This window comes from Pogona vitticeps, chromosome 3, assembly GCF_051106095.1.
Source record: "Pogona vitticeps strain Pit_001003342236 chromosome 3, PviZW2.1, whole genome shotgun sequence".
NCBI lineage: Eukaryota > Metazoa > Chordata > Lepidosauria > Squamata > Agamidae > Pogona > Pogona vitticeps.
In genome coordinates, this window is record NC_135785.1 from 71,109,742 (window position 1) to 71,136,330 (window position 26,589).

The window sequence follows — 26,589 nt, forward strand, 5'->3', positions numbered from 1 at the left end:
TCCTCTATAAACTCAACAAAGAAGAAAAGTCTCCAGAAAGAGCAGAATGTCAGAAAAGAGGAATTGTATGCCAAAAACCTGGTGGCCTTCTAAACCAACCTGCAGACTAACCTGGCCATTAGTAATTTGCAAGAATGAGTAGCAAGGTGTTATTGTGGTGGTGTTCTTTAAGGACAAATAGGCTGAGGGCTACAAAACGCACAGCTGTTAAAGTGAGGTGAGTCATTACTGTTCCTGTTTTCATGATAAGAACAGAAACTTCAAGAGAGTAATTTATTTTACTTTTTCAGCATGCCTTTCAGTAACGTTTTCCAAGGGGTCTTGCTCATAAGCAATGAGTTGTGTAACTTGTAACAAATGCATATCTCTCCCCACCCCCATCTCTCTCCCTGATGTAACCACACAAGACAGTAATCTCTTTTAATTTAAAGCATTGTGATATGTCTCATAAATTACATCTTCTAAATCTGTGCTTTATTTCCATTCCAACTTCCCCTTAGCCCAATATTTTCATTATTTCTGTACACCCAAATCCTATGTGTGGATAATATGTGTGTACATCTGTCCTGTACAAAGAGTCAATAGGAGCAGTTTATTGTACTGTAACTTCATGAATACACTTATTGTACTTAGAGAAGAATATCTTGCTTCTACCCTCTCCAGCATAGTTTTCTACCCATGGAAGGAAACTCAACTTCAGTGGAGACATCTCTGCCTCCTTCTAGGCTCTACATATAAGCAAGAACCCTGATTTTCTAGGTCTCTTATTCATCTGTAGAACTGACAGGTAATCAGAACTATATTTTGCTTTCCGTGGACAGAAACTGATGCCAGAGAAGGGAGACATGAGGTATTTTTTTCCCAAAGCATGTCCAGTACACCTGTGGGAGTAACAACTGAACACTCCTAATGTTCAAGTAGAGATCAGAAGCAAGGCAAAAAACCTTTCCCTCCCCTCCCATTCATAATACATGATTCCAGGATCTGTGCAAAAGATTTCTCTCAGGTACATACACCCTGTGCTTCCTTCTGATCCATCACAGACATCCTCTTCTTCCTTCCTCTCAGAAGTTAAAAGTATTCTTGTTTTAAACAGTGAAATCCTGTAGAGCAGTGGCTCCCAACCTTGAGTCCCTAGAGGTTCTTGGACTAAGACTCCCAGAAGCTTTCACCACAGAAATCTGCAGGCTGGGATTTCTGGGAGATGTAGTCCATCTGGGGACCCAAGATTGGGAAAGACTGCTGTAGAGCCCAATTTTTTTCAGCTTCACATAACAACACCTACTTTCTTGCAGCCTCTCTCTCTCTCTCTCTCTCTCTCCACACACACACAAGCATACACACATTTCTCTCATATATTGCTTAACACAACATGGAATGGTAAGTTACTTATCACCCATCAGCAGTTAAGAACCAGTTGTCTGTCACCTTCTGACTCTTCTATCTTGGGGACATTTTTGCCTGGATGCATTCTTATTAGTCTCCCATTATGCCTCCTCAACTTCCCCAATATACCTGTACTGTGCCATCTCTCTGTATAATCAAAAAATACATGGAATGTTTAGGTTCAGGCGGATTTAAGGAGCTTCATGAAGGATATTGAAGACTTTGTGCCACAAGAAATCTCTGGTCTTAAACAAGACGTGGGGCAAGAAAATTTATTGATTCATAGGCATGTATTTCAAACAGAAAACCTGAATTTCAGTTTGAGATCTATTTATTTGTCTCTTTTCCTTTCTTTTTGGCATGGGAGAAGTCTAGAAACTAGACAATGTAAGTGGAAACATGCGGATGAAATCCAAACGCCTTGTATGCTTATCACCTGGCATCTAGCAATTCCTCTCTCTTACCCATTTTATTGATAGTTAGGTGTAAACACTTACACTTACATATTATAGCACAAATATCCATAGAAGCTGTGAAATTATTAAAATGCATAATTTGGTTTCTGAGGAGTTCTAAAAAATCAATTGCTGCAAGGCTGTGCTTGCAGAAAACTGTAGGGTCAATCTAGTATTTACTGAGGAATCAAGAGACTTCCAAGCAGCTGGGTGTATGTTGGAAGATTTCTACCCCTATCTTCCTTCTGTCCCAAAGATTACTGGTACTTCCTCTCTCTCTTACCTTTATACCTCTGTCTTCCTCTTTTCCTCTGCATTCTGATCCACTTTTCTTCTCTCCCCCCCCCCTTCTCCTACCACAGTTCTATATGAAAGGTTCTGATTTCTGCGTGAAAACACTAATAGAGGCCACAGGTATACTTGCCATTGATCTCCGTATGTTTTCTTTAGCTTAGATTTTGGGGTGGCTTAGTTAGGGCTTCAAACAAAGTCCATTCAGCTCTCCTCGACACATTTGTTTTCTTTCTGTGAAGGAGGTAATTTTATCTTTTTTTTTTTGTGAGAGAACTTTCAAATTTATAAACGAAGTGAATGCATAAAGCTCTTGAGTCTTTTGACAGTAAAAGGAAATGCATGTTGTCTTTGGCATTATCTCTGACCAAGCCCCTCAACATAAATAAAGGAAGAGCTATTCCTTTTAAGGATGTGAGCTGGGGGAGGGGAGGAAAGAAGGCAGGAGGATGGGATTTCAAAATCTTTTGTTTGAAAGGGAAGAACTACTAAAGATGTTAAACTGATGTATGGATTTTTTTTAAAGATGCTCAGATATCGAAGGATATGAGCTGGGTGAAGTTGGGAAGGGGGAGGAATTAAAAGGAAGATAGGAAAATTAATCATGCCAGCAAATCACCAGCCATATGCATGCTTTAATCCATTAATGGGGGATTTATCTCTGATCATAAAAGCAGGTTAGAGTCAGCCTGGAAACGAGTAGGTGGGAGGGGGAGAGAGAAAGAGTGAAAGCAGGAGAGAGAGAGAGAGATACACACACAGAAAGAGAGAGAGGACGAGAGGTAAAGAGAATAAATATACTGGTTGAATTGCTGAGAGAAGCTTTAGGATGAATAATTAGGGATCTCAGAAGAGCTGCTGCTCAGAATATTCTGCTTTCTTTAGAAGGAGATCGTGGCTTGGTCCTGGTAATATATATGCTATATATGTTTATGTATATATTTTTAAAGCTTTCCTTATAGTTCGATGGGCATTCCCAGTGCTTTTTGTGCATGTCTCTAAAAAGCGTTGATGTGGAAAGAAGCAGCAGTGGGGGGGTGGGGAACGGCAGCTCTTCTAAAAATACTGAGGGCATGCAGGAGTGTGAGCAGGCTGGGGGGGAGGAGGAGGAGGAGGAGGAGGGTGTGAGAGTGCCTCGCACCATGTTTTCTGGATGCCAGCTGGGTGCAGTTTTGGAAATGTTCCTCCTGTGAATGGAGGCACCATGAACATTTGGGAAGTGATCCTGGCTTTCTTGATTGTGGTGCTCATCCTGGTGTCGCTGCTGTCCAACGTGCTGGTGCTGATCTGCTTTTTGTACAGCACAGATATCCGCAAGCAAGTCCCGGGATTGTTTATCCTCAACTTGACCTTCTGCAACTTGTTGATGACTGTCTTGAACATGCCTCTGACCCTGGCTGGGATCATTTACAAAAATCCACCAGGAGGAGACCAGCTTTGCCATATTGTGGGTTTTCTAGAGACTTTCTTGACCACAAACTCCATGCTGAGTATGGCCGCTCTCAGCATCGACCGGTGGATAGCAGTGGTCTTTCCTCTAAATTACCATTCCAAGATGCGCTACAAAGATGCTGCTCTCATACTGAGCTACACGTGGTTACATTCTGTGTCCTTCCCTATCGTGGCAACATCTCTTTCCTGGGTGGGTTTCCATCACCTTTATGCCTCCTGCACTCTGTACAACAAAAGACTGGAGGACAGGACACAGTTCATTATTTTTACTGGGGTCTTTCATTCCCTCAGTTTCCTTCTCTCTCTCATAGTCTTGTGTTTCACATATCTAAAAGTGCTGAAGGTGGCACGCTTTCACTGTAAAAGGATTGACGTGATAACTATGCAGACCCTCGTGCTGCTTGTGGACATCCATCCCAGGTAAGAAAGCACCTGTGTCCTTCACTGGCAAGGTTACACACTGAGTATGCCTGTGGAGACACAAGGTTGGGTTCAGTACCAAACCACATTATCATCCAGTTGTGCCTTGTTATTTCTACTCTGCATGTTCATATTCACAGGTTGCTTTGTAGCTTCTAAATTAATTGCTAATTATGCTCTCCAAACAGCAAACAAAGTCATCCAGGGATCTTTGCATGTGTTTAAGATGGGCTTGTGGTAGAATCAAAAATGTTTCCATATGCATGCATTCCCATTTGGGCTGTGTCTGAATTTTTGCCATTGTCACCTGCAGAGAACAGATCCATGTCTATTCATTAACATCCCTCTGTAGTTCTCATGGGTGAACTGGATTAAACTGTAATTTGTTATGTCAGTTAAGGCTTTGTAATGAGGAAAATGGTGCACTGCAAGCCTTTCTGTTTCCTGTGTTAGTTTAAGTGCCCCCATGGAGCCAGTAACTTTATTTTCCTTGAAGGAAGAATGTCCAGAGAAATAATATTTCCAAAACAAGCACAAGGTACAAATACATCCAAAATAGCACAGAGATCAAAATTCATACTGACAAGCAAAGGAAACTTGAGTTAAATCTGCTCACGAGTCCTTACCTAACCCATATTTTCTAGATATGAAAAATGAGTCTCAAACCATGGGAGGAGGGGAGAGCAAGGACCTAGTAGGCTGGAGAGTGATAACCAGGGGGAGGTACAAAAAGCAATGTCATAGAGAATGAAGGACTATCGCTAGATGATATGTGAGGTAGAAGCCTCAGAAATCAGATGTGAGAGGATCTGACAAGGGAAAATTGGTCCGACTGACTTAGCTAGAGTAAATGTTGCTGACGGGAGAGGAAGACAGCATGAGGAGAAGTACAAATGAGGGGGAAAGGGGGTTTATTGGGATTTTTGCAGTTGCAGAGAAAGGAAGGGAGAAGTGTCACCAGATATGTGACAAACAGTAAAGTCTCTGGTAGAAGTGAGAATGATAGGATTCATGGGGGTGGAGGTGAGGAAGTGCTTGAGAAAAGAGAGAAAAGGTGAAGTGAGGCTCCCAATCAGGCTGTCCCACTGTGTGTGCATGTGTGTTGAGCTGGAAGTTTGTTGTCCCTATGAAAACAGAGTCAATCTGCAATGTAATGATAAAAGGAATTAGTGTGGTTTCAAGAGAGATAGAGAATACGAAACTCTGCCATAAAGGGGATGGGGTATAATAATACCTAACTTTCTTATGAAAGCTGGGCTTGTGAACGCTATAGTAGTTTGATGCTGCATGACCTCTCAGAGATGGCTGACATAGCAAACTGTTCTTATCAAGACACTGTCAGTGACATTTGCTGTAAATGCCCAGCACTGAGCAAGAGAATGCAGGAAAAGAGGCAAGTGGGCATTGCAATAAGATATTTAGTTCTGAAAGTGTTTTGAGGAAACCATCAAATGAGCCAGAGTGAAGATAATGTCACATTGGATCAGAAGTGGTGTTGTGTTCATGGACATGTCCGACGGGCAGTTAAGAATTTGGGGAGTGATTGATGGAACACAGAATGCAGACTATGGGATACATATTCATGGGGAGATATTTATCTGGGATAATCCAACTCCAGATTGTTACAATATATGCAGTTCATCAGAGACAGTTCTGAACTGGAGGAACTTGAGCACTTTCAGAGGCATCATAAGTAGTCTTAGAAATGCTAAACATCAGTTATGTTTGAGTTAATTTGAAGCTGTATCACAAAGGGATTATAACACTATGGCAGACCATGAGGCTGTTGGTTATGGAGCTGTCATAAAATTGAGGCATTGTACTAGCTACCTAAGATACCAAACTATTGTCATCTTATGATCAGAAAGAAAAATGGGCATCTGGTTTTTTTCAAGATAGGTGGTAAAATGAGACTTTGACCTATTTCAGAAATAATAGTAAACAATGGCAGATCATTAAACATGAGCCCAGCTTCTATGCTCTGCTTTTTCATCTGACACAGTTGTGAAAAGGAAATCTGAAGGGCAATGTACAAATCCTGAATTTGTGTTAAACTTAACTGTGGTTAATTGAACAAGCCAGCTTCATGAATATGGTTTAAACATGGCTTGCTTCAGCTAATGAGTTTTGATACTAAACATGGAGTGACCATGTTCAAATATAATGCTTCACTCCAGGTAGCCTAAAATTGATTCTTACTAAAAAAAAAAATCTTAGCCAAAAAAAACCCCAACAAAATATTAAACTATCTTCATTAGTTAAACTGAATAAATGCATCTATAACCAATATTGAGAAGATTGTGCTGTACCTGCCCACCTTGCTGTTATTGAAAATGAGGAGCCTGAAAACAACTCTAATTCAGCTCCACAAAGGTGTTTGAAAAACTAGGGATTCAAACCCATACTTTTAATAGTGAGGCTTGCATAGTCCTCTGACTGGATGAGTGAATCTGTCAGTCTTGCTGTCTCTCATATTTGACTTTTGTTTGTTTTTCCCCCTAAATCTCAAAGTCCTTTTCTTTACATATAACAAAAATAATTGTGGAATTTGGAAACAATTTATCAAAAAAATGACCCACCACAATTCTCATCTATCCTGAGTTGAAACTAGTCACCCCCTGGCTTCAGCAGTTTTGTGAGCTCCCCACTTTCTTAAGACTAGAAGGAGTATATCCATTAAATGTTGCTTCAGTTTTACCTCATTATTTCCCTTCAACTCTTTTCCTCTCGTGCAAGAAACTATTTGTTCTGTAAAAACTTACCATTTTATGTTCATGCTTCTGCATGGCTCTGTACGAAAAAGAAGGGAAATATGGAAAAACAATCTGTTCTTTTACCCAGCTTGCATAAGACATTTTCTCATGTAAACCTTCTATGCTGATTGCCTGCTTCTAGTATTGAAGTACATCATTCATTAATTATGGTATGTAAAGCATTAAATGTTATTACGTTGCCCACCCCATGAAGACACTTAGCTAAAATGGAAAATATCCAATGATACTTGGTATATTCCGCTTTGCTTAAAAGCAGGCTGGGTGATATATGACAGATTTCAGAAATCAGGACAGAAAGAAGCATATTCTTATGCCAATTGCCTCATCAATCTTAATTTTATGTGTATCCTACTAGTCTGTTCCTGAAGCATAGCATGAAGCTGAGAGTGTGATTTCTGGTAACCATGGTTAATTTCAAGTGTCATCAATCTTGTATTCCATCTCTTGTAAAATAGTAGATTAGTATAGGCTATACCAAAGTAAATATCCTTAATTATAATCTTTCTATAATACAACACTCCCTTCATGCCACATAATAGGATAAGCTGCAAATCCTTCATATATATATGAATCATGCTATCCTACTGCACATAATTCAGCCAGTGAGATATATATATATCTCACTGGCTGAATTCTGTGCAGTAGGAAAGCATGATTCATGGCCAAATGACAGGATCACTTTTTCAGAATTTGTTGGATGTCACACAGCAAAGTCATTTGCAAGCCTTTCATAATGTGTAACAGGACTAAGCAGCAAGGAAATAGAACAGCTTTAAGTAGGAAGATGCCATATGGTGCCATACACTGGAGTGGTCAAGGAAGTCCTCTGATGACACGTCAACATTACTCTCTTATTCTTAGGTCTTGAAACAGAACACAGAGAAATCAAAACCCTCCACAGCATAGGGAGTGTGTTAGATCACCCAGAACCCACTGAGGCCACACCATCCAGTCTGCTCCCAGTAAGAAAATAAAATACTGGCTCAAATTCTGTTTGCACTGCTATGCTACGTGAAGACAATGAGACCATCAACCACAGTGATTTTTCAGAAATTTTAAAAAATGTATTCCTCCTTTACTCACCCACCTTTGAAGGTTACAAGGCTCCCACAGAATTCCCTTTGTTGTGGGGAAGCTGTTGACAGCTGTAGAATAGTGGGGAGACTCTTATTTCTAAAAATCATCCCCAGGATGATGCTATTAGTTTCGTATGGTGTAGTTACACAAACACCATACGACATCTGAGCGTTCAGCCTGGAGGCAGGCACTGCATCACGGCCTCTCCCAATTTGAAGAGACCCTTGCCCAGCAGGCTGAGGCAAAGAGGAAGTCACAAAAGCAGCAAAACCAGGGAGCTGGACAGGGGACAGATTGGATTTGTCTCCAGTGTGGAAGAGATTGTCACTCTCGAATTGGCCTCCTCAGCCACACTAGACGCTGTTCCAAGTCCTCCACACAGAGCATGTTGCCACAGTCTTTCGAACTGAAGGATGCCTAACTAAGTAACACAAACAGGATTAAAGTCAGCAAAAGGTTTAGATATGTTGTATCATACTGCAGCCTCACTTATCAAAACTATTTGAAAGACATTTACTACTACTATCAGACATTTGTTTAAATCAGAGTGTCAATTATACAGAAACCTCTTGAGATAAAACAATACATATACATGGCTAATTGTTCAAAGTAGATTAAGGGTACACTATGAATGTAGCAACAATGGTGAGAATTGAAGTGAATATTTACATCTATATAAGTGCATTGTTGTAAATTGGAGTGATGAATGAGTCCCCAATCAAATTTCTAGTCATATGCCAAGCCGCACAACTGACACTTTCCTAGGGATTCAATTAGAGAATCATTAATGACAAGCTATTTGCCATATCGGCTTACAATGCACTTAAGCAGGCATAAATACTCACTTGGATTCTAGCCAACATCATCTGGCAGATCAACATTCCAATGAGAAGAATTCTGATATAGAGAGATAATAATCTTTGAAATGCAGAGGTGGAAGAGACCCTATGAATCATCGAATCCAGCCCCTCTCAAGTAGGCACAGCCAATTTCCCAACTTCTGGTTCCGCAGCCAAAGACCTAAGGCACTGAGCTAGCCAGCAGTTCATAGATAGATAGATAGATAGATAGATAGATAGATAGATAGATAGATAGATAGATAGAGAGAGAGAGAGAGAGAGAGAGAGAGAGAGAGAGAGAGAGAGAGAGAGATGTACATCATAGCTTAATAACACAGTCCCATGCACAGTTACTTTGGAGTAGGTCTCATTGAACTCATTTGGACTTCTGAGTCATATATAGGATTGCAATGTATATTACATTTTACCCTAAACCATATATCAACCATATATCAAGAAGCTCAGTACCAAGATTTTGCTGTATTTCAAATTTTAAAAATGATAATTGAATATTCAAACTGAGCTAAAGTTTCAGATGTTTCATCCTGAAAATCATATCTTGTTTCTCCACCTTAACCAAGCAAAAAGCAAATATATCTATCAGCATCAGTGTCTAAAATCCAGAACATCACCAATGGCCACAATACTCTTACTCATATATGCCAGCATAACTCAAACAGGGAAAACTGCAGAGTGAACTGCTGATAGTTAGGAAGCTAAGCCTTATATTCATTGTGCACCAAATCACTATTTGCTACTAAAATTGATGCCGTTTGACACACAATAGTATACATAAGTAGTAGGATTCTGGGCAATATATTATTTGATGTAACTGAAAACACGTAAATTGACAAACACAAAAACATACAATAAATTTGCAGTCCAATCCTACACATTTGATAAGAATTAAGAATTTAATTTATTCAGTTAGACTCTCATAAAAGGGAATAGAATTATGGCCTTCAAATCTGAAATTAAGGAACATCAAAAGAGTGATAAAAGATAAAATAGAAAAAGGCAAGAGGGAAAACTTTGAAAGAGAAGATAATGAATCATACTTTAATCTTTGCTTAACTACTTGAAGGATTTCAGCTATCTACTAACTGCAATTGATTGCACTGAAGATATATGGATTTTTGAAGATTTTTTTTTAAAAAAACCCAATATGTCAACCCTTCAATCACATAGATAGCCAGTTTTATTAATTGCTGCAGAATTTCACCTGTTGTATAGCACAAAAGGTCTATTTCCCTTTCTTAAAAATTCCACCCATTTTCTTTTCATGTCTTCATTTGCCATCCAATCTCTGTGATGTTGTCCTCTACGATAAACAAAAATTCAGTGAAATTTAAGAAAGGTTGGAAAACATGGACAAATGTGGAGAGTATTCAGCAGCCAAGTGAAACATGGACAACTTTAAGCCAGGAAGAGCTGCTGGTATAGCATCTTGAAAGTCTAGCTTGGAAAAGAAGGAGGAATCACTATGATCATGTGCCATTGAGTCAATTCTGAGTTATGGTGACCCTTTTCAAGATTTTCCAGGTACAGAATACCAAAAATGGCTTACCATTTCCTTCTTCTGGGGGGTGCCCTGGGACTGCGCAGCTTGCCCAAGGCCACACAGGCTGGCTGTACTCAAAGGAGACTGATTGGGAAACTGAACTCCCAATCTCTGACTCCAGAGCCAGAAATCTAAATCACTGTGCTGTTAAACCTCACTTCCAAGAAAAGGCCAGACATCCTTTTCTTTTCTTTTTTCCTGGGCTCAGGCAGAAATTCACTCTGAATCTTCAGTTACCAAAGGGACAAAATCTAAGTGTAGAAATTTAATATCAGGGCTTTTCTGCTTTTATGGAGTTTGCTTCCTTATGATCTTTTACAGAGTGTAGAAAAGTAAACTATAGAATTCCATACTGTCCAATTCTACAACTTGTAATTCAAAAATGCAACTTTTCCAAGCTCTCATTTTTTTACCCGTCTCCACACATTAGACTCATGGAGGAAGATGCTCCATAATGCCACTGCAAAGACACAAGCTCAACATAGGTACAGCCCAAGCAACGTCCATAGAAGACAGAGGCGGTGGAGTCTCTTAATCTCTGGGAGCTTCTTGCTGCCCCCTCCTATATGAATTAATAAAATGACACAGGGAGGGGGTCTAATAGAAAGCAGAAATGTATGCGGAATTGTTTTTCTAATCCTTCCATTCTGGGGGAGAAAGACTTACATTTGAATTTCTCTATCAACACACAATCTGAATAATTCCTGATTTAATCCCAATCATTGTGCCAGACTTCATATGCACATTTATCTGTGTATGCACATAGACATGGCTCTACCACTACTCTTCTCATCAGTGTTCATATGTATAGAGCAGTGCAATGATGTACATTATAAATAATATCATTAAGTTAGAATAAAGTATTGCATCACTTGCCTTCAAGATGGTTCATACACATCAGATATCACGAGGTGTTATCACATAAGACTATTTGATCATATAAGACTGTTTTGTCACAGCAATCTGAACAATTTAGTATTACTGCAGTATTTGTATGCTGCACGCTTGTTGAAGTTGTCATAAAACATATAGATAGATATTAACAAATACCAATGTCAACTTTTTGTTTGCCCTATCCTGTGGTTAGAAAAATATTGTTTCCATTTTTGGTATTTGGGACTGTAAGTACTTCCAGCAATGCACCATAAAGGGATTCCCATAAGACCTTTATCTCAATGTAATCTGCCTAAACTGGCCACTTGGGTGATTAGGCACTTGCATACATCATCTGCAGTCAGCAGCAAGTAATATATGGTACAAAAAACCTAGCTGACTAAAGGCATATCAGCAACACCCACCCTTCTCTGTAACAAAATGGTTTCTTCAGCCTTTACTCATTCATATTTTTGTTCCCCAGTACATTTCCATTATGCCTCACATGGAGACATATTCCCCAATAACATTTATGCTTCACTCTGACAGAGTAAAAGGTGAAGCTAAGGAAAAATCTCAAATCAGGCCTATATTTCATTTTTAGAAAGCAAAGGGAAGGATACAGAATGGTGCTCCCTTCCTGTCCAAATATCAGGGCTTCTTAAGCCTACGGTTCAGTTTTGTTCTCTATAACAATGTCAGACTCCATGGAGAGAAACTTTCCAGTCGAGCAACCTTTCCACCTATTTTGAAGGGTTTTTTTTTTAAAAAAAAGAATAGACATAATTCTACAACCTTGGAGTTGCAGTCCAGTATGGTTGAGCTACCAATTTCTGCTCCAGTGTCCTCCAGTTGTCTCCTAAACAGAAGGCATTTCTAGATACTTTCGATTTTTCTCTGAGTGCAGGAGAGACACAAAATCCTACATGTAAGGTAGAACACAGGTTTCCAGGTATTTTTCCCTGTAAGCCATATTGTTTTTAATTACACCATGTGCACACATGCCTTTGTTGACAATTGCAACATTTCTGACAATTCTAGCATTTATCTTGGATGCCCATAAGGGATGAGACCCAGTTACATTAATACAACTGTTCTGAGCCTTACTAGGAGGTATGCAACCTGACACCTCAACATATGTGGGAGAAGGTCCCGTGTGTGTGTGTGTGTGTGTGTGTGTGTGTGTGTGTGTGTGTGTGTGTGTGTGTGTGTGTGTGTGTGTGTGTGTGTGTGTTTGTAAACTACATTGGGAATATGGAGAGGAGGGCTCTGGTTCACCTAGAGACAGGTGTGTACAAGCTGTGTGCACATGTGTTGTATTCTGCCTATCCATGCAATATGTGTGACAATAGGAGGGGTCAATGATACATGATTCTGGGATGGCATTCTCCAGCTGCATGTTGAAGCAAACTGGGTTATCCATGCCCAAACAGAGGTATAAACTAGACATAAACACTGTAAAGGCAAAAGGCTTGTTAAGAGTATTCATTCAGCATCATTTGTGACAGAGGCATACATTTTTAAAGCGTTCCTCTTGCACTCCTGAGACAGGAGGAAATGTTTTTCGCTTAAGTACCAAAACACATTTTTCTGTTAACAGGAATTTGTAATATACATAGAATGACAGTTTTTAAGACATCTATTAAAAAATGTCCAAACTGATATGTTTCGTAGTCCCAAGGCAGGCATCACCTGTTATGTATAGAGAAGATAGTTTCCATTGATTTGTGTTAAATAATTTGTTCACTTGTTTTAATTATTTCAGTCCTGCACATCAAACATGTTCCTGCAGTAGTATTAGAATTACAAAATATAGTACATAACTAAAATATACAATTATGAGCTAAGAAAAACAATTCAAAGTGGCAAACTGGACACTATAAACATTCTTAAAGTACAATCTGCTACATATTTACACAGAATTGAATTAAGGAAAAATTATAGCACTGGAATGGCATGATATGTCTGAGATGGTTATCCTTGAGGAGAGAATTTCACAGCTAAACCCTAGTTTCAGGATGTCTGTGGTGTTTGTCACTCCGGGGATGGCAAGGGAATCCAGCATGACATCTCTGCTCTGTTGAAGATTTTGGTATTATGGATAGCAAAACTAGTCAATATCAGTTTCCTCTGCATTTGATTTGAAAGAAAAAAAGAAAACTTTTTCTCTATCCCAGATATGAAGACGTTTGTAAATGCTAACACCCACTTCCCAAATGAACTGGAAATACATTCTCAGCCACTTGCAGTCACCAAATTCAAAAGGTACAGCTCTATCCAGTGGAAGGTTTGCAGTGTTCTGGCCTGCCATATGTTAAAGAGGAAAACCCTTTCAGACGGGGGGGGGGGGGGGAATAGAAGATGTAGCGACCCTCTTTCAGCACTAACCTGAGGGTTCCAATCCCAATGAATGGGAATCCAAAATTACCGTACCCAAAGGCAAGGACTCAAACCCATACTTTCAATAGCTGAGCTCTTGAAACAGGTCTGGATGCTGAAATTTGTCCATTTGGTTTCTCCTGTGTCCAGTTTTTAAAAAGCCATGTTCTTTTGACTCTGAATATGAAGGAATTGTGAATTTTATTAAATTCTTATCAGAAACAAACTGAAACAAAATTGTCACCCAGGTAGACTCATGTAAGAAGTGGTCTCTTAAGTGCTCTCATCCTTAGAACTGATGGTTTACCATATTAGTACCACCAGTGGTCCAGAAATGGAACAAGAGCCAGTACAGTGGGGGGGGGGAATGCAAAGGTGAGAAAATCATAATGGGCACTTCTGGTAGCCATATTTTAAAGCGATAGTTATACTTTGCTGATATCAAACCATCTTTAAGGGCAGGCCCACACACAGAGAATTAGGATAGAGAAGTTTAGAGGAGAAAATGTGCTCTAGAAGCACCTCTAGTGTATTTTAACTGTTGGGTCTATCCTCACCATTAGAGTCCTTGTAGATAAAATACCTGCCTGAGCTTGGCAATCTAATTAATTTTTGTCTATTTGTCTGTTTGACTATTTACTACCAGAACACACACATATGTGAGCAAATTTACTACAGAACACACACATTTGTGAGCAAAACAAAGGAATATCAAGTAATAAGATATTCTCCAGTAAATTGGAGCAGTAGAACACAGATGCTAATTGGTGTGATCTTATAACCTTGTTCTTGAACTTGGTTTGTCTGAGTTTTGAATATGCTTCTGCTAACCAGCTGGCCTCAGTTGCCACAATCTCTCTTGTGCATTTTGTTTTGACTGTTTTAGCAGGGTTAAGGAGAGGAAACTGAGTGGATCATAGCAGTTTGTTTTAGTCCTGGAATTTCCACAAACATATTGGTGAAACAGATGATGACATCTGGACCAATTCTAGGCTTTACCCCAAAAAACCTATACAAAGCTTTCCCACAATATTTTATTTATTTTATTTATTAACCCTTTTTCCATTCCCCTCCCCACTGCCCTTTGCCTTTTGTATTCCTTCCCCGTTACCCAATAGTTTTGAAAATAAAATTAAAAAATTAAAAAAATATATTTTATTTATTTTATTTATTTATTTGATTTATACCCCGCCTATCTCGACCACCGGACCACTCTAGGCGGGTAGCATCCATGTTGAACATGGCATTCAAAGTGATGAAAAGAGAGAGCGAGAGAGAGATTTCATATAGCTGCTTAGAAGACACCTCTTTTTCAGTTATTTGCCTGAATGTGTGAGGACCATAAGTGATTATGTAAATAGGGACCATATATACTGGCTCCCACTCCTGAACCCCTCTTCTGGAGTTTCTTATGTTAAACTGAGAGCTTTAAAGGGAGACTCTGCTCATGTTTATTCATATGAATTGTAGGTTGCATGCAATCAAGAATCCCTCAGTATCATGGACTTCTTTGACACAGTACATTCCACTTGCATTCAGAGGAACACGATAGTTACATATCCATGATTGTAACATACCTTCCCAAAACTGGTACTCAGAGCTGCTCACAAGTTTGGCATAGTGTTGAAAATATAATACTAAAACATGAACAATCAGCTTGTAATGCTGAAATCACAACATAGGGCTTAATCACACGCGCCAAAAGAACCCCAATTATACCAATTCTTTCCATACTTCGGTTGCACCAATACATTTATTTTTGCCGTCATACGGAATATATACCCACAGGAGTGTTCACGTTGTTTTTAATTGTATCAATTCATTTCTTTCTATTTGAACCATTATACCAGGCTACACTGCTTTTTAATTTTGTATCAGTTCATTTTCTCTACTATTTGTTGGATCAATTAGCTCCCCTTGTCCTTTTTTAAAAAACCAACCAAACAAAGTTGATATATTGATACAGAAATACAGTGAAAGAAGTATTTCTTTCCTCCCCCCCCCCCTTTTCCCCTTCCCTCCTTCCTGCTTATCTTTTACCTTTTGAACAGCATCAGGAGTGGGTTTGGAAAGACATGCAAAATATTGTGAAGAGCAGGGTTAAATAGATACAGCACTCCTTTTTTTTACAATCCAAAGGGGGAAATCTGAAGCCCTCTTTCATTTGCAAGGGAAAGGGAAAGGATGTCTCCTTCTGAGCAATATAGTCATATCGGGGTTTTTTTTGAGGCTATGACAGCAGAGGCAGTGGCACAAGCAGATCCTAATACAGATTTGTCGATATACCTTTTTAAAAAAAACTAAAGGATACAAGTGCAGTGGCCATGAAGTGGCCATAGCAGTCAGAAACCTGACCCATTTGCAAAGGAAATAAATCAACAGCAATGTTCACATGGGCTGAAACAATAAGAAATAATTTGATTCATCATTGGTACAAAATAAAACAATTCTCCCAGCAAGGGGGGGGGGGCTGGAAATAAACTGCTAACTGGGAAAATGAGTTGATCTTGGCCATTCGTCATGTGCTTAGAAATTTATGAAATGATCTAAAAAATAGACATATTGGTATAACTGGGTTTCTTTTACCAGGTGTGATCAGACCCTTAATTAAAAGATATTTAAAAGCACATAGGTTTACACAAAGGGAATGGAACATCACTTAATATCTTACTTAAGTTTGTTAGCCGCCTAGAGTGGTCCTTCTGTGACCAGATAGGGGGGATATAAATAAATAAATAAATAAATAAATAAATAAATAAATAAATAAATAAATAGATAGATAGATAGATAGATAGATAGATAGATAGATAGATAGATAGATAGATAGATAGATAGATAGATAGATAGATAGATAGATAGATAGATAGATAGATAGATAGATAGATAGATAAAAATTACTGCTCAACACTAGAAATAATACTAATCTTAGAATCTTAAAACTATGGAGCAAGAAGGGACCCTATGGATCATCAAGTCCAACCCTTGTCAAGGAGGCACAGTGGGGGAATGAACTCCCAACCTCTGACTCTGCAGCCAGATACCTAAACCACTGAGCTATCCAGCAGTTTACGTGAAGAATACTTACTAAATTCCTCATCTCCATTGATTTTGGCAATCCTCATTGGACCAGATACCTTGATTAGGATTTTGAAAGCTCCATTCCTTGCCTCCAAAAAAGACCAATATAAAAAGATAGATGTTTGTTATTGTTAGGGTCTACAAATCTGGGAAAGAAAAGAAAAGGATAAATTATTGTCCTTTCCCTTTGAAAAGCAAAGCTAGCTCAGAAGGGCTGGCTGATTTTTATGAATCATGCACACAACCCACCTAGCGCTTCAAATTCTTCAACTGTGACAGAGATAATTTTTTTCTAAATTGCGAGTAATCTTTGTAGGCTCTAGGGATAGCTCCGTGATTTTGGTACCTGGGTGTGGAGCTAGAGGTTGGGGGTTTGATTCCCCACTATGCCTCCTGAGAAAATATCCAGCCTGTGTGGCCTTGGGCAAGTTGCACAGTCCCAGGTTGCCCTCAGAAGAAGGAAATGGTAAACCACTTCTAAGTGTTCTCCAGCTGGAAAACCCCAAAAAGGTCACCATCATTTAAAACTGACATGATGGCACATTAATATTTATTATTAGGGCAGTTTGCATTTTATTTTTATTGTTCTGGTTTCTGCTACATACTTTCCTACTTACTATCTAACAGTTTTAAAATGTATTTTCTGTTTTATCCTCTAGTGCCTAAGGAAGACCCAGAGAATACAGCTGGCTGAAATAGGTTAGCTAAATAGAACAAATACTTAAAATTTGGCATTCTAAAATTTATTATCTTCATTTTTGTTTATTTTAGGACAAACAGTCCCACCTAAGTCTTTAATTCCATGAATCTAAGGACCTACGGTTCAGCTTTTGCACACTTTTGGCACACAAAAAAAATATTCCCCACAAATGTGTGGATGGATTCAAGAGTAGCAAATATGTTCACACGGGCCTTTTGGTGAAGACAGTCACAATTCCTTGTCCTCATCCACAAAGACAAAAATAATGAAGATTTACATCTATGCTTAGCAAAGCAAGGTTGAGGACTTGGGGGATGAGACAGAGAGGAACAGATATGTAGCTCACTCAGAAGCATCTGACAATCTTGCATGGTATAACAAGTTAGGTTTGAATATATTCGCAGGATTCGCAACTTTGATCATAAAGGTCTATTTTGCCAATTCTTCAAGCAAAGGTTGATTATTTGAGCTATTGTACCTTTTATAATATACAACAACAAAAGCAATATCCAGCTCTGTCCAGGCAGCTTTATTCACAGCCCATTACGTTATATCTTGCATTGAGGATGACTTTAGAACAGTAAGTGTTTCCCACCACAGAAATGCATACATTTTACCATACTACCCTGTTTCCCCAAAAATAAGACCTAACCCAAAAATAAGCCCTAGTATGATTTTTCATGATGCTCGTAATATAAGCCCTACCCCCAAAATAAGCCCCAGTTAAGTGAAACCCCACCCTCCACCACTGTGCAGCAACCAGAAGATATGACTGTATTTGAATAAACATAGATTGTTGTACATGAAAAGAATAAAACATCCCCTGAAAATAAGCCCTAATGCATTTTTCAAGCAAAAATTAATATAAGACCCTGTCTTATTTTGGGGAAAACATAGCACCAATCATGACAACATTCTTGTTTTACTCAGAGAAGCCAAGATTTTGGCCCTAGATACTGCACAGGAAGGCAATAATAATTTCCTGCTATCTGCCAACAAGCCAAATCAGAATTCTTTCAGAACTGGATAGGGTTGCTCACAGGTAGCCATCCATTATTAACATCACACCCTGAGGAATGACTGGCTCAAGATGAGTGACAGTGCAGGTGAAAACAGGAATGCTATTAAACATATTTAAATGTCAAAGGGAACCTGGAAGAAAATACTTGTTTCTCTCTGGCTACTTTGTAGTCTGTGTACAGAAATAGCACTGATTTCAGCAAAGTGTTTTATCAGGACATCCTGGCTATTTTAAGATCCTAATGGCCTTTCACATCACTGAAAACAGCCCAGAATTGGCTCAGCTCTGGAGCACCTCAGGCAAATGACATGCCATGTATATTTAGCATTTCTACACCAAACGCAGCAATGTGGGCGCACGGTTTGTCATGCAATTTTCACTGTGGGTTTTTGGCCCTTTGAGTTTGCCTTCATGATTCTAGAAAGAGCAGGAAATCCCAAAAGAACAAAGCCGGGCATTGTGACATTGTATCCAGCAATTATAAACAAATACATGAAACAGCTTTTTTTAAAAAAATGTTGTTGTACTGTGTTTGGATTGCACAGTATGTGCAAGAGTTATGCATATATTTAAAATGTTTTGTGCACCATTCAGGAGCCAGTTCTGTTCCGACATCAATCCTGTGTAAATCAGCCTCATCAGTTACGTACAACAGCCCAAGAGGAATTTTATAAACATGCAGATTTTGCTGTCTGCTAGTGACTGAGAGAGGAGGGTTTCAAGTAGAAATGGGCATGAACTGGAAAAATAGAGATTCATTTTGATTAGTGATTCATCAAGGTTAATGAATCATGAACAATGAATTTATGATTTTTTTCTGATAAATCTACAAATTTGTTTGTTGATTCATTTTGCCTTTAAAACCTTATAAAATGGCTCTCCCCAGGCATCTAGAGACACCAAAATAACAGGGAAGCTTTCCCTTAGTCTCCTCTACAATCCTTCCAAGTTGGTGAAAATTGTGTTTTGGACACCCAAGTTATATACCTACAAAGTGGATCCTCACGAGAAAGTGCCCTTTAGTAGCTGGCTTGAGGAAAACTGAATCTTCACCAAACACAGAGGGATTGTAGAGGAGAGTCAGGGAAACATTCTCTGCAATTTTGGTGTCTCTAGGTGCCTTGGGGGAGGGCATTTTATGGCCCAACATATTAAAAAAAACTAAAAATTCATTGATTTGTATTTGTTGAGGCCATAACTTCTGATGAATACAAATTGATGAATTAGCAATTTTCAATTAATTTTGCAATGTTTTAAAATTCATGCCCATATCTAATATCAAGTGAAGATTTCAGCAGGCCACCAGATAGTTCAGATCAGTTATGCTCTCACACCTTCAACACTGAGTCTTTGTCAGTCTGTAATTATTTGATGTTAAGGCCAAAATATAAAGTAGCATGGCATGCATGAGGGTATTTCTTGTGCACAGTTTTTATTATTTAAATAGCTCATGCAGGGTAGATCAAGAATAGAGTATGAGTCACAGTATGGCATGCAGGAATGGGATATTTTGCAATTTCTGCATAGATCATGGCCCTACCAGAATTCACCCCCTTAAAGCTAGGTATTGACTCAATTGAACTTGGCAGGTCAGTAATAGAGGTGTACGTCCATTGTAGACAAACCGTCAACGCAGCCTACATTTGGACTTCTTCTGAAGTGAATAAGGTGTTCTATGAAGTGGTCCAAAGCAACCTGTGCTTTTCCTGATGATTTGGAACTGAGAGTCTGAGGGTTGTTTGCCCTGAATTCAAAGGCCAAACCAAAGTTGGTAGATACATGAACCTTCTTCAAGCTTTACCTGAAAGGAAAACACCAAGCAAACTAGGGAAATAGGAAAGGAGGAGAGTTTGAGTGGCAATTCAAGTGTTAAATGAAGGAAACTAGGACTCTCCGTTCACAATCGTTTTGCAATGGACAGGCTAAAAGTGTACAGTACATCAGAATCACTTTGAGAAATTCCCATCCACCTGTATCTCTGATCAGGTGAGAGTTCATGCAGTGACTGTCCCCAGACATCTTTCTCTTTGGCCAGGACTGGAAGGGTTTAGCATAGGAACCAATGTGGTAGTGCTTGCTTAGAAAAAGCTGGACATCCAAATCTTCTTGCTTTTGCTGAAATGCTACATTGATCTGTGCCCAATCAACTTTACCATTTCTGTTATTTTGATCAGAAAACAAAGCCCAAAATTGTTAATTTATCATACCTCTCTAACCAGTGTAGCCATTGTGATTAATTTTTTTACATTCATCTCTTAATTGTGTGCTAACTTGCCCACAAAGCAATAGTGGAATCCCTTTAAACAAAAACACACACACCACACACACACACACACACACGTTGCTTAAAATTCCTACAACTATGTGTCAGAAATGTGTAACACTTCATCCCTTCAGAAAGGGCTGCAGTACCTATAAATTATATCCAGCTGTGCTAATAAAGACAGAATGAACAGGTGTTCTCCACACATCAGAGCTAGGATGTGTGGTGGAGTGGGGTCTTAACCTGCTTCCTCTAGTCTTGGGTTAACATTATCCCTTTTGTTGACTACCTAAATATGGCTCCTGTCCCCCCCGCCCCAACTGCCAGCATTGTAGTTTGATTCATCTTTTCATTTCAGGAGAAACTTTATTGTTCGGATACTAAACAGTATAAAGAGAAACATCATGACTTTGCTATAGAATCACACTTGTGATGTTAGACCATGGTCTACTGAAGTCTTGAAATCAATGGTCTTAAATTGACAACTCTGAATTGGGTTGTAGCCTTTGTGTTTTTATGATTTGACACATCTGATTCTTTGCTTCACATCTATGGGGTGTGCCGTTTCCTACATTTGAGACTATTCAGCCCTGAAGCATGCATTGAATCCCTCAGCAAAAGACACCGCATCCTCTCAGAATCTGATAGGCATTTGCATGCCGATTTGCAGCACTTGCCATCCTCATTTCTTCTCTCTGTCCCCACCACCACCACACACGTCTGTAGAAATAATAAAAGATAGCTCTCAGAATGGCAGGCAAACTTACGTGGACTTACAGGACTTCTACTTCTCCTGCTGTGGCTAGAATCTGATACAAGCTGTCACAAAATGAATGTTGTTGTTGCATAACAATTTCTCAAAGGACCTGCTAGCTGAAGACCTAGCAGCAACACTCTGTGTGAAGGGAATGCCTCCTCTCCTCTAAACACACATAATGGAACAGATAAGTAAATGTGATGCAATGTCATTTAAAGTGATATTTTATTTTCTTATTTATGTGGAATGCTACACAGTGTAAGAGAGAGATGTCTAGAAGAACAGAAGAGGCGGAGACAACGAGCAACCAAGAAGATCAGTACATTTATTGGCACTTTTGTACTTTGTTTTGCACCGTATGTAATCACAAGGTATGTTTTAAGCTAGCTATGTCCATCCCATGTGAACAAAGTGATTGCACAACTTAAGGCCGGCTCTATCATTAGGTAGATTGAGATAGCAGATTTGAGGAGTCATGAAGGGGCAGGAAACAGTTGTTTGATTTGCTATTATTTTATTATTACTATTGTTAGTGTACAGAACACTTGTTAGATTCTCTGCCAAACATGTCAATATAACCCAACTGGCTGCTATATTTTTTAGATGCTGTGTACTTTGGCTTGTGTGGATATGTGGCACCACTTACAGCCTCAATTCAGGCAGGAGACTGTCTTGAGACAGCCTGGTAAGCCTTTCCCAGTAGAGGATTAAAAGTCTACTTGGAAAAATTATGTTAAACATTTTCCTGTCCCAACAAATGTTACACTGAAGCATTTCAGAATTTATAGTCTCCAGCTTAGTAACATCTGAATGAACAAAACGCATCACATTCTACCTCAGGGTGAATTCTGCATTACCAAAAGTCTTTGGTTAGGGCTGAGGAAAATGTTGTTAGATTTTTCATCCCAGAAGAAATCAGAATGTTGATCATTAATTTCAGCAAGCATATTATGCAGCATGATGGATGACACGGGTTTTGGAAGATGGGCATCTAAGATGAACACATTTAGGCTAAAGTCTGTTGCTTAGTGCAAGCCAAATTGTAACTTTGGATCTGTTCCTCCCTTGTAAACAAATTGTCTTCTATGTGCCTCACCTCCCAAGAATTGGCGCACGGACTCTTTGTTTACCATGGAGAAACAGACCCAAAGTTGCAATTTGGTTTATGCTAAGCAATAGCATTTTGGTCCTAGATTTCCAAGCTTATGGTGGGCATCTAGAGGAAGAAGCTGCCAGCATCTTCCGCCATGGCCTCTATGGGATATACTCCTCAGCACCACTTAAATGGGTGACAGCAGAAAGTCACAACTAGAGTAGTCCCATTGAATCAATGGAACATACATAGGTGTTGATTTATCAAATTTCCACTGATTCTGTGGGCCTGCCTTAGTTATGACTTACTACTGGATCTTTGTATCTGGCTATTATTGGGTGTTTAAAAGCCTTTTCTAAAACTATGCAGCTTTTTGGCAATTAATACTCATAATATCTGTGAGGTATTTGAATCTTACCATGGTTCTATAGCTCCGATAAATGTCAGTGTTTCTGGCCCCTACATCTATAAATGAGCATTTCCCTTTTTGAGCACCACAAACAAATATTTAGAAGTTACTGAAGGAGAAAATCCAAAGTGGTTTTCATATCCCTGGCGATAATTTTCATCTGTCTTAATGAGATAGGTTCTCAGATGTCACAGCTTTCCCATTTTGGAACTACAAGATCAAGTGCATGCTTCAGAACTTATCATTGATTAATGCATGCTAGGAGACATACAAAAACAACTAGAATGAAAATTGCAAAAAAGGAAATAAATTACAGTTCAAATAGATATTATGGGGTTGTTTATTGAATAGTAATGAATAAATTGCATCCGGTATCAGAGGGTTTCAAAACAATCCCTGTTCTCTTGCTGAGAAGAAGCAAAAAGAAGTAAAAAGCATCACTCAAAATTGTTCTAGTAGTGGAAATGAATTATTGAAATGTTGATTACCGTGCTTCAGAAGCAGCATAAGAGGGAACAATCTAAAAGGTTATGTTAGCTACTCTGAATGTTTGAAAGCTGTACTTGTATTTTTAACAAAATGGTGCATGGAAAAAAAATGAGACTATTTTGGCAAAGATAAAACTTGGCACGGCATTAATAGTTTTGTTGATCCCCTAAAGTAGACAATACATTGGCATCATCCAAGATTGTAGGGGGATTACCAGTCATCTCTCTTCTGCTACACCGTTTTGGTCTGTATTCAGAAATGCTTAAAATACATATACAATAAGGACAATTCGGCCAAAAGCAAAATACTATACTCAGGCCTGTAGCCCAGTGGCAAAAGTCCAAAGTTCAACCCTTAGTATATGAAATATGGGATGGTGGTTGTAGTTTGAGCTTTTTGCAAACCTTTAGATTGGCCAATGGTCCGACTCACTGTAAAATAGCTTAATTTGTTCCCACTGAGTGCCCAGTGATTCTGGTGTGGCAATGAAATGCATGCTTAATCGTCTGCCATTACAACCATTGAGCTGACTCCTGGATGCACCGTCAGTGGATTCCTGTGGAAGGAATGGTGCCTCGCTAGACAGTTACCCCACATGACAGTTTTTTCACTAGACATCGACTTTTTGCGATCGCTATAGCAATTCGCAAAATTACACTGGACAATGTTTGGTCCCTGCTTCGCAAACCAATTTTTGCTAGACGACGATTTTGACAGCTCCCTCCACGCTCGCACAACAGGTGTTTTTGGGACCTAAGCTTCACAAGACAGCAATTTAAACAGCTGATTGGCAGTTCACAAAGCGGCTTTCCTATGGCCGATCTTTGCTAGACAACGACGATTCTTCCCCATTGGAACGCATTAAACAGGTTTCAATGCATTCCAATGGGGAAATGCTTTTCACTAGACAATTATTTCACTAAACAGCGATTTCAGTAGAACAGATTATCATCGTCTAATGAGGCACCACTGTAGATCTACCAGAACTGTTGTGCAGGACTAAACCTAGCCCCAATCTGATGGCTACCATTTGTTGCTTTCCCAGTCAATGTATCCTTTTGACAATTCTAAATACATTTTGGCCAATTAATTTGTGTCAGTAGAGACCTATATATAATTTTAAATGTGCTTACGTTTATCAAATGGTAGCCACAATGCACATGACTACCGTGGACTTCATGAACTCATTGCAGGCCTGAGTATCTGCTTGTACTATACTGTTCTTACTCTGTAGAGCTCCTTTGTAGGAACTTTTTTGCTTACTGCCTGGTCATTTTTTTTCTGTTGTGTTTTGTTAAAACTCAAGTTGGGCAATGGTGGCATTCCAGATTCCACTGTCACTCCCAAGATGCCTCATCATTGCCTGTGCTGGCTGCAGTCACTGGGAGTTGCAGTCCAGTTAACTTCTGAAGGGCTACAAGTTCCTGCTCTTGTTAGAACCATTAGCTGAAAGATATATACTCAACAGTCTGAGGTTTTTAATAAACTTCATTATCTTATACCACAATGGGAAGATAAGCTTTGGGTGGTACTTCTTAAATAGATAGTCACTGTGGCAGATAAGTGTAGGTGTGGGAAATAACAGGCATTCACAGACACTGTTTGAGTGAAAGGGAGTTCTCAGGAGTTGCAAGGCCCAAGGAAGTGGATGAGTACATGCCCAGACACTGGCATAAAACACAGTTCCACCTCAAGACGGGAGGAAGTGTTGTGTGTGGGAAACCTCTAACAATGTATTATCTACCGGGGAACAATGTTCTGTTACTGGGGTTCAGTGCCTTGCTGAGGGGATATTCTGGCTTGACCCAAACCATCACTTAAATTAGCAGTGCTCATATTCTCCATGTAGCTCTTATCCTAATGGTTGATAAAGTATCTCTAGTTAATCCAATCTAATTAACCCAACATCTGTATCAAGCCTCATCGTTATTCCTAGTAACTCAATTAGTATCATCATTCTTCTGATGGCAGACTTTGCATTTAAATAACATTAACTTTTATCGCTCATGAAGAACAGCAACAATATCGGAGCAGCATTAGTTATTTTTACAGCTATGCTTAGGTTAGACTAGGTTAGACTTCTAGAAAGACATGGACATTAGAAGTCATTGAATGTGGTGACCTTTCAGCCATTGGGCGGAGAGTTGAAAAATTCCATACCTCCATTAAATTTTGAATGAATGTACTGCATCATGGATGGCACAGATCAGGGGGGGGAGGGGAAGGAGAATACAGCCCCCAGCCAATGGTAGAAATGCATTTTCAAAGGGAATTTGAGGACATCTGATTATTGATTCTGCTCTATAATCTTTTCTTTCAGAGGCATACCATGGTAATTTTTCAAAAACGAGTAGCATGGAGCATTGAACTGAAGTATGTTATCAGTTAAATGATAGCAAATGATTCAATTGTCAACCTGGATTCATTGAACATTTGCAGTGTTAATGAAGCTGCAAGATATTTTTGTTGGACTGGCTCCCGATCTAGATGTGTGCAGCTGGGCTGGTGGAAGAAGGTTTCTTCCCCCACCCACCCACATCAGCTTTTGTAGAGTGTCTTCTATGTTCTTTTTGTCCTCAGCAAGCAAATTCTTTCTTTTAAGAGGCTCCCTCCCCTTCAGAATACTCCTGGGGCAGTAGGTGGGGACAAATGCAGAAAACCTCCATGAGTCTGATTAACACCGCACACAATGCTTTGTATCCAAAGTTAAAAGTGCAATTTTAAGTGTTTGTGTGGGTGTCAGAGCTTGGAGAAGTGTTTTGTTTTTAAATACAACTGTCAGACTCTCCCCACACACTATTCTACAGAGTCACTTCTGGGGCACCTACACTCACCCATACAGATTTAGTCATGTCCAGCTTCCATCAGTATCTGTCTTTTGATGTGCGTGTACACTCAAGGGAAAGCAATGTAAAATGGATAGTTCTCTGGACTGGATACTCAGCAAATCCACATGTATGTCCACAGAAATGTGTAAGGACCCCACAGATATGACATGACAGATACGTTTATTTGTGTGTAGCCATAGCCACTACAAAACCCATATGAAAAATCCAAGCCGTATTGTGGTTTAAAATGACCTTCAATGTACACTGTTTTAAAGTGCAGCAGGACTTTCTCTGTAGTCAGCCAGGGCATGCAGAGCCTGCATCCAGTTGGGGATTGTGTCAGCGGCAGCAGTGCTGGCATTTTTGACAGACAGGGAAACACATCCACCACAATACCATTATTTCTGCCAGTGTACTCCTTGGCCTCTGCCATGGCTGCTACTG

General features: G+C 39.3%; 1 protein-coding gene across 1 annotated transcript in view; it reads left to right on the forward strand.

The window, feature by feature from the left end:
• Positions 1 to 2,387: 2,387 nt before the first annotated feature.
• GPR26 (G protein-coupled receptor 26) overlaps positions 2,388 to 26,589 on the forward strand; it is a 32,393-nt gene continuing 8,191 nt past the window's right edge. The window contains exons 1-2 of the mRNA XM_020808752.3: positions 2,388 to 4,004; positions 21,584 to 21,697. Coding sequence (XP_020664411.1) covers positions 3,286 to 4,004; positions 21,584 to 21,697 — 833 coding nt within the window. The 5' untranslated portion in view covers positions 2,388 to 3,285. The remainder of the gene's footprint in view (positions 4,005 to 21,583; positions 21,698 to 26,589) is intronic.